This window comes from Alligator sinensis, unplaced genomic scaffold, assembly GCF_000455745.1.
Source record: "Alligator sinensis unplaced genomic scaffold, ASM45574v1 scaffold1295_1, whole genome shotgun sequence".
Taxonomy (NCBI): Eukaryota; Metazoa; Chordata; order Crocodylia; family Alligatoridae; genus Alligator; species Alligator sinensis.
The window spans coordinates 3,154,700-3,164,423 of NW_005841880.1; the positions used below are offsets into that span (position 1 = coordinate 3,154,700).

General features: G+C 44.1%; 1 protein-coding gene across 6 annotated transcripts in view; it reads right to left on the reverse strand.

The window, feature by feature from the left end:
* KDM4B (lysine demethylase 4B) overlaps positions 1-9,724 on the reverse strand; it is a 131,663-nt gene that overhangs the window by 77,634 nt on the left and 44,305 nt on the right. For all 6 annotated transcript variants that reach the window (XM_025196495.1, XM_025196491.1, XM_025196490.1 and 3 more), the window contains one exon: positions 5,468-5,571. In XM_025196495.1, coding sequence (XP_025052280.1) covers positions 5,468-5,571 — 104 coding nt within the window. The remainder of the gene's footprint in view (positions 1-5,467; positions 5,572-9,724) is intronic.

Below are 9,724 nucleotides of genomic sequence, written 5' to 3' on the forward strand. Positions count from 1 at the left end.
GAGTCAAAATTTGACCTGACCCTGCCTTTTTGGTACTAGAAGTGTTGACAGATCCTATACTGCAGAGGTAGTTGCATGGGAAGCAGCAACACTTGGGATTATTTCCTACCGGGGGAAGTCTCAACAAAATGGTTTAAGAACCTAAAATGGGATTTTAGGAACAGTCATCCATAACCTGAAAATATGTCTAGACAGTAAGAGGTGGCAAGTTAAAAAGAAATTTGACTTTTAGAGAAGTCATGTAGGTTTCCACACAACCTCCAAATATAAGAACTATAAACAGAAGAGTTTCAACAAAAAAAAAATTGAAAGTGAGTCAGAAAAGCTCTACAACAAACTCAGCCAGGCATGGAAAGCTAGCCAAGGGAAGAGTCCATTTTTTGTTGCATGTTTCCCATCATGGATTTCATAGACATTAGGGATGGAAGGGACCGCGGATGGATCATCCAGTCCAGCCCCCTGCCCCAGGGGCAGGAAGTCAGCTAGGGTTCAAAGGATCATCCCTTTCCTCAAGTCTTGTTTAGTAAAGTCCTGCTCAAGAAAACCTCTTTCAGGTTGCCTCTATGAACAAGGCAAACTTCTTTTTTTAAAGCAAGGACTGTTAAAACTCCACGCTTAAACCACAACGCATAAAACAAATGCAGCAGACACCCAAAAAAGAGGGGAGGAAATTGGTTTTAAGGACAGGTTTATCTGGTCTCCCTGACAAGTCCCACCCAGGCCCTCCCAGTCTGCAAGCACTCAAGCTCAGTACTCTGCTAGGGGGTGCACGCCTCACAGCTGCTCTCAGGTCCGGCTGTCCTGAGATACAGAGGCTGCCTCGGTACAGCTCTTGCACGCTGAAGGACTTCTCTAAGTCGGGGGTGTTAAACTCATCTGGCCCCAGGGACTGGATGATGGTCTCTGGGCCAGTCTGCAGGCCAGATCAGGCCACCCAGGAGCCAGCACACAGAGCCAGGTTGGGTGGGGGCACCGTATGCACATCGTGCCAGCCCCGTGCAATGGGTAGGGCACACTAGCCCTGCTCTGAGGCTTGCACTGCAGATAGCGCAGGTGCTGTCTGCAACCAGGGAGTTGGCACAAGACACGTACTGCACAGTGCCCAGCTGGCCTGGCCCTGCACAGGAGCTGCATAAACAGCACATGCCCTGGACTGACCCTCTGTGCCATGGGCAGTGCCTGCAGCACCAGGTCCAAGCCATGTGCCACACTGGCTCCGCACAACAGATGCAGTATGCAGGGTCTGTCTGAGGCCCACAGGCCAAATCCTACGTGCAGTACTGCTTGCTAGTTAAATTTATCTTCCCTTGTATTTTGTTACGGGTTTTATCCTTTTCACCTCCTTCAAGGTATGGCATAGACTGCATCAGCAGGAGCTAAATTAAGGAAATATCAAGAGATTTAAAAAGGTCTTTTCAAAACAACTTCTCATTCTTGCCACAAAGCAATGCTGAGGTTGCACGAGGTCCAAACACCAATACCGAGGCTTTCCAATGGTGTTAACATAACCAGGATAAAGAAAGAGTATTACCAGGAAAAAAATCCCATACAAACACCTCTTCTAATAAAGACTCCTCTGGGTTTTCTGGAAGAGAGGTGCTCAGGAGTGGACTGGCGGGGGGTAAAGAAACTCAGTTGCATTCCCTTTTGATTCCTGCTCTACCCAAACTTGAAAACCAGCTGCCTGGCAGAGGCAGCAGCATTTCTATCCAGGCAGCACAGAGGGCTTTTACTAGTCAATCGACTTCCTGGCTCATTATAATATACTTGATTTCTGCTAATGTCTCCTTATTCCACATGTCCCTTCTCCTTTGAGTGGTCTTGCTGTTCCACTATTCAAACTATCCTTTCTTCTGCAATGTCAGCTGTCTGTTTGCCATTCCTGGTAATATCTCTCTTCTGTTTCACAGCCCTGCGTACCGTTTTTAGCTCTAGCTTAAAACTTTAACTCAGGTGTAATAATACCCACTCAGGTGTAAAAATGACTGACAGTGAAGTTTTGAAAGCAGTGTCAAGATGCCCAAGAAGGCCAGATTTTGTTTTACCATTCTGAATAAGAGCTGTACATTGAATTATAAAACTTACAGGACTAATGACACAATATTTGACAATGTCGACCACTTTTGTCTAGTTTCGTGTGATTTTTAAATTTAATATATTATCTAGCAAATCAGTGCATAATCCAATAAAGTTATAGTTGTTTTTGCTTTGATCTTATATAGCGCTAGGCCCCTAGAGCAACAGTAAAGTTTCCAGTTCCTCTTTAACTGAAGAAAAGGGTCACGTTATGTACGATGATGCTCCATACCATCAGCGTCCCCCTTCTCAAAATTCGAGATCCACCCATGCAGGCGCTCAAGGCCGATCCTTACTCAGCTCCACAGAACACCATCCCACCCAGCCCCTTCATAAATCAAAGCAGAGCTGCAGATCGCTAAGTTAAGAAGATGGAAAGATTATGTTCCTGTCAGAAAATCTACATCCTGGTGTCTTCATTTCCAGCCCACAGTGTACATCCTCCATGTCACTGCTGTCAACATTATCCCTACAATAAATGAAGGAGCGCTCAGGATGATGGATAGGCCATGTAGAAAAGTAATAACTATTGAGGGAAAGCCAGCACAAACTGCCACTCACGGAGAAAGGCCTGAATTTACTGACTTCTGCAAGCTCGTGAAGAATAAATGGAGAAATCAATAGGGGATTACAGAAATACACATTTTTAATTATTAAAAAGCTCTGATATCGATCTGCTTTTTTTTTTTTTTCCAGAAGTAAATACCATTACAGAGATTTATAAACGTGTGTGGATTCACTTCTTTGAAATCTGCCAGGAATTTAGATGAAGGGATCCTACCTGAATTCCCACAAGGAGGAGGGCATCAGTCTTTCCCTGAACACTGATGCGCTCGCTCCAGAAGCTGTTATTCCGGGTTAGGATTTTTCCAGCGGTGGGTTGCTCAGGCTAGGGACGTCTTCCTGCTTTCCCTCACCTCACTATTAAAAGGTTTTGAAGCGAGCGCCTCGCATAGGCACAGAGGAAGAGGGAAGCTCTCATGAAAGCACATCCCTTCCGCTCTCTTGCAGTCAGGCTTCCCAGACAGACTCCCTCCCTGAATGTTAATAATCCCCTCTCCTTTAAAAGGGAGAGTTCGCTCTTGAAAGGATTTCGTCCTTTATGATCGTTTGGGTCCCTCTTGGCTTTCAATAAATGCAGTGACCAACTAAGACCGACTCTGAGGACTGTCAGAAAACACAGCCCCCATTGCACCGGTGTTCATAATATCGTGTGCATGTCTTTCGTACTGAATACACTTGCACGTTTCCTTTGCTTCACAAATGAAAAGATCCATAAGGGGAAAAAACCATCCAGGAAGGTAGAACAGACTCTTCAGCAAGCAGCACATTGGAGAGGCCCTACTGTAAAGCATTTTCCAAGTTACCCCCCAACCGACACTTCAATAAAACCTCCTTGGGATCAGTTGTGAAAAATCCTGCCTTTACTGCCCTTTTTACAAATCTTTTCCGAGAAAAGAAGTAGAAATTTGCTATGCTATTGATCAGAAGCTATTCCAATTAGCAGTCAATGTAAACTTTTGCTCAGACAAGCAAGCAAAAGGAAAAGCAAGAACATTACAACAGCTACTTGGAAGGAAGAAAATAGCAATGCTTGGTATATGCAACCAATTCAAGTCTTATAGGAGACTTTTATTTACTTCACCATGGCCTTTATGAGAGGTAAAAAGATGCCTTAATAGGCTGCCTGAATGAAATTATCTCCCTATTTGCTGCTTCTCACACTCTGCAGGAGGAACGAGCGATAAGTAAAAAATTCCTCTTAGTAGAATAATGTAAAAAAAAATATAGTAGAGGTTCCTGCTTTTTTATTTTCATCATCCTTCTGAGATAAAGCAGTGACCTATCTTTAGGTTTGAATCAGCTCATGTTCCTCTTGACCTGGGACTTCAAAATTCAAAGTCTTCAGGGTAATGTGAGACACTAGTTATAAGTTGAGCCACTGTAAAATGGAAAAAAAAAGTCATGGAGAAATCCTTTCCATGAGAGTGAATTCTCACCATGGGCATACTAAAAGACTACAAAACCCACACCTGGACTTCTTTAATGGAGTTTCTTAACTGTGTAAAGCAGACGTGTGCCTGTTCATATTTGAACATTAGGCTCCATGAGTGGAAATGTAAAAAAAAAAAAAAACAACTCAGCTTACTGTCCCTTATAGTACAGTGATCAACCATCATGTGCAAAATGGGCCCAGCCTGGGAGCTGATACCGAGCCACAAGCACCATACCGCTTCTCAAGTCTCCGCTGCACTGACAGTAAGCTGATCTGAAAAGTCAGATGATGGCACTTCACATTTCCTTCATCGCAGCCTTCACTAGGAAAAATGAAGCAGCTTCTGGAGCAGTAAATTGAATGAATTCATAGTCTTGACACAGAGCACCAGAATCTTTTATTTCTAAAAAAAGAGAGAGCATTCAATTCCATCTCAAAGGATGATGAAGCCCTTTGATTCTGGTCTGTGCCTTGTCTCAGGCACCCAAACTCTAACAAATCCCTACTTTGAGAACGATCAGGAAGTAGGCATTCGTATCTCGGAGAAAACGCGCTGGCAATACCCATCAGAAATGGGCAGGTAAAAGGTAATGAGAAAGGACAGTCACTTTTCCTCTATTAATTTCTAGCTCTTCCTGCTCTTGTACCCTTCAGCTATTCCCCCAGCCCTGCACCCCGCCGTTGGCCATTGCTTCAGACCCTGTACAAATACCATCTGACCGCAGATAAGTGCTATGTGTGGGACTAACAACCAGTGGCAGAAGTGATCAAACTGATTCAACAAATATCCTGATCACTTTGGGTGGAGTGGTAGCAAAAAAGGTGCAATTAATCTCAAACCTAAAACTACAGGACTACGGGCAAGTGTTCTGAAATGACTGCCCAGCCTTAGCTCAGACCAGAAGATAGGGGGGAGTTGCATCATCTTATTGACACAGCTTCATTTAAACCAAAAAGACTGGTGATGTGAGAGGTAACTTCTGTCTCTAGCTCTAGAGTCGTTTAGAGCAGGGAAATTCAGAAATGGGATTCCCAAAACTACCGCTGACATTTACTGCCCACCACTGGGAAGGCCACAGAGTCGTTGTCCCCCTTTCCCCCCAGTAAAACAGAATACTCCTCAATTCCCAGGTTTACAAGGCTTAGGTTTAGGTTAGCTGAATGCAGAAGGCAGTTCAAATGCAAAATGCCATTATTGGAAGCACTTTATAGGGATTGCCTTAGCCAAGCGGTGAATCTTTAATTTTTAAACGATCACCTGGTTTAACCGGACAGTGCGTTTTTATATTGCAAAGTGAAGCACTCTCTTCCGCAGCATGGTTTCCTTCCAACAGAAGCAGCAGCCCCAGTTCTCAGCCAACTAACAGATATCCCTGAAATGTCCTCTATACATACCCGGTCAAACGGGATGCCATATTTCTTCAAGATGGAGGGTGAAATGAGGGTCATCTTGTGACGGAGAAAGGCGTCGCATCCCTGAGAGCTTCCTGGGAAAAATCCTGCAGAGGTATTCAGAAGAAACGAACGTCAGCACGCACAGATTCACCAAGCAGGAAACACAGATCCACCAGCAAAATGAGCCAGCAGAACGTTAGCATGCCTGAATATTTTACATAAAGTGAAAACAAAACGGCAAGGGTGGGCATGCTGATCATCCTGCTTGTGTTGCCTACAAGATGGTGACAATGACAAAGATCCACGGTTGTCTTTGACACAGGGTCACGTGTTAGACGTCTCTGATAACAGATGGATCTGCCATTCCCCAGCGCTAGAAAAAAGAAGGTACACAAGGCACTTTGCCTCGGGTAATGCTGCTGGCATTGCAGTGTTCCCCACAGGTGCAAAATCAGAGACTTTACGATTTCACCATCAGCAATCTTTCCTACCCGCCTCCCTCATCTTCCTTGCCCAAAACCCATGTTTCAGTCGCAGCAAATCTTCAGTCTTGCCAATAAGGTTTGCCTTACAAATCTCCCAGGGGTTCTCACAAAACACTGCCTTCTTCCCCAAACTTCCATTCCCAATAATACAGTGCCTCAAGACCAAGCACAGATGATCATCCTCACTCGCAAATAAGCTTATCTATCGTACTCACAGGTAGTCACTGGGGTATCCAAGTAGCCTGCATTTTTTAATGTATTTATCCACCCGACATGGACGGAGAACTGAGGCAGGGAGAAGCTAAGTGATTTGCTCAAGCTTGCACAAGATGGAAACTGCATCCAGGTCTCCCAAGTTCCTGGGGTTAGTGCTCTAAGCCTGGAACATTTTTCTTCTCCCTTCTGCACTGCAGCCAGGAACCAAGAGAAGACTTACAAAGCTTAACAGCAGACGGGCTACTCTGCACGCTGCTCTGCCCTGCCACTGGTGGGCATCCGTGCTACTCTGAGCAAAATAAAGCAGTACAGTGTCTACAGAGCCTCGGTCAAGGTGCCTTGTACTGATCCTTATCTCCCGGTACCTGCCTCCACCGTACACAGCGTGAGGTCTAGCAGCGAGGAGGAGGGGAAAAATTACATACGACTATTTTCAATCAAGAGGCATGCCTAGGAGAGCAGTTAAGATGTCTCACTATGGAACCAGAAATGCAAGTCCCAGCCTCGTACCAAAAATGGTTGCCAATTTACTCAATGGGTACATAGCAATTTTCCCTGGAGATCTGAAGGTGGTAGGATGTGACACTAGTCTCAGAATTTCTTGTGCACCAGTGGCTATGAAAGCAGGCATGCCTTACCTGTGCTAGCCTAATGCACCATCGAAGTATGGGCAGGCATTCAACTGTTTTTAGTTTCAGTTGGTGAAAAAAACAAAAGGGGAAAACGTATATATTTACCCCACCACCATCTAAAACAAGGGACAATGCATAGGGACCTTTTGCTGTTTACAAAGGTAAAAGGTCCCTATGGCTTGGCTGCATGCCATGAGTCCAGGACTATCTGGTCTGAGTTGGACAGGTTCTCTCAACATCAGAAAGAACAGTGCCACTAGACACAAAACCAGCAATACAAAGTCCATTAATTCATGATGCCTAGGGTTAGGGTAAAAAAACCCAACAAAACAACCACCCCCCCAAAAACAAACAGAATACCACAAATCCACATTTTGAAACCTAAAGGTAAAAGGTATGCATACAGATTAGCTACAGATCAGCCACCATTCCTAATATGCATCATCCATTCATCTTAAACCATCTACTACTGCCTGTAAGGAAGAGACAGCGTTCCTACACGTGTGTGCAAACCCTGGGAGCCCCGAGCGCTAATGGAAGTCTTGGGACACTAACCTAAACCTACATAAAGCCTCTCACCCTCCCTTATCTCCTACCTTTCACCTGCCTGGGCTTTCAACCCAACAGTCCAGCTCCAGACAACACTGACCATTTTTTGGTACCTGATTAAATAAAATCCAAATTGAGGGTTGAAGGAAAAATATCCCACAAGCATTTGTGAAAAAAATATATAACCCCAGCCTTAGAAACAAAGTCAATTGATGGGATATAAGGGGGAGGCTTTAGAAAGTGCAAAGAATTACTGGATTCTGGCTACTTTTTTGTACTAAAAGCATTTCAATTAGAATTATGACTGCCTGCCACCCAGTTTGTCGTCCCTCTCTGCAGTTCCTCTTTTTAATGCACAGTTTAAGTGGCTCTCATTAAAGCTACTAATAAAGGAGCACATTTTAAGTGATTAGCACCAATAACGTGGCAACACATTAACGTTCTCTCCATGGGCTCCAAAACTCTCCCAGCGAGCCCATTTATAGCTCAGCTATTCATTTTCCACATTAATCGCAAACTCATTTCACTGTGCTGAACATCTATATAATACAGTTAGCTGACGCATAGGGTTGGGGGGGAAATGCTTAAAAAGTGACCCTGTTCCATTTTAGTGTGTGAAGAGGACCTAGCCTGTGCCTCCCAAATCAAGCTGAAAGCAAAGCAACAAGGGAAAAGACAAATCTCAAAATACGGATCAGCTCATTGGCAATTTGTGAGCGGTTTTTGCATTGCCCAATATTAACAAGTCCCAAATACTGACATCAGGTAGAGTTAGTTACAAAATGGCAAGAAATTTCAGAAAGATCCCTTAAGATGTTATAACCTGGTGAAAGAGTTCAGGCTCTCCAACATTTAGAGATATTATCTGGATGTATTGGCCTTTCTGATGACTGAAATGGTAGTGTTTAGAAAACTCGACTCCTAAACTCAATCGGGTGGATCTGAAACAGCCCAAACACTCTACGCTCCAAGGCAATAATTTGCTACTTTTATTAATGTAAATGTCACTAGTGATCACAGGGCCAATGCGACCTTAACCTGGGACTATCATTCCTATCAGTGTAAACTAATCTTGACCCATGGATTGGCTTTTATTTAGTATGTAATGATCAATAAAACTGTTAGATTGTCAGCAAGGAATTTTAATATTGCAAGTACAGCTTGGAAGCTAGCATCCAATTAGAAACAGAACGGAAACTTGTTTTCCAAATGTCACAGGTGTCACAGATATTTGTTTTCCATCATCTTCAACTGACTGAACACAGAATATATCATCTATATGATGACTGCTATAAGTGTGATGCTCAAGGTTTACCTCGCTGGAAAGGGAGGCATTGTTTTCAGTTAACTGTTCTGAAGCAAGGATTTGACTTGGGACAGCTGCCCATACTTTGCAGAGTCGTCGGTGCAATAATGTTTCTGCAGAAACAGCAATCTATTAAGCACACCTTATAAGCACCCTCATAGGACTGTCTAAAGTTCATCCTACAATCCTAATGTTGCCTCCCGTGATGGAGTGCCAAACTTTATCCCTGCCACTGAAGAGCTGGCACTATACTGCAGCCCCTAGGATTACGTTGGGAAGGGGCAGGGGAACCAGACAAGTGTGTTCACGTGGGGGTCTCGGCAGCTGAAGATGGGCTGTAGCCCTGCTAGGCTAGCAGACTATGAAGAACCTGGTTACAGGTGGCCTCTGGATGTGCATGCGTCTGGTACCAAATGTCACTGACTCAGCTGATGGTGCTCAAGTGCCTAAAGCCTACAAAAAATTACAGAAATCAACAGGATAAGGAAAATGCTTTTGTGATCCAGTAAGGATGAAAGCGGTGGCCAAACTGGCTGGTTAATTCTGCTATGGGACTAGTCTGAGATTCGGTGAGCAAATCCACACGCTTTTGCAATTCCAGGAAAGACACCAAGAAGAGAAATCTTTCATGGAAATGCTTCACGGTCACAAAGGCGGCAGGGGCAGCAGTAGGATGAGGCCATTAAGGATGTTCCACATCCAAGCCAGGTAGGGTGAATGCGATAGGATGCTAGCCTTTAAAAAATTTTGTGACCGTTGCAGAAATGACGGTGATGGTCCTCCCCTTTTTCTTTGCATACTAAGACGTTGGCCAACATATTTTTCTTCAGTCCTACCTTTCCCTTTTTGATGGGCTCTAAAAAGTAGGAAACTGGATGAACTGTACTGGGAAGAGCAATGCATGAAAAGAAGCTCTTCTAAGCTATTAAGCAGAAGGATTCCAAGAGGAAAAGGGCCTATTAAGAATCAAAAGGATGCAGGACCTCGTTAGGATGAGCCAGCTCTGGTGATGCAAGGACTGAGTTTTGACTCTACACATTTACATAATCACTTTGCTATAGAAGACTCT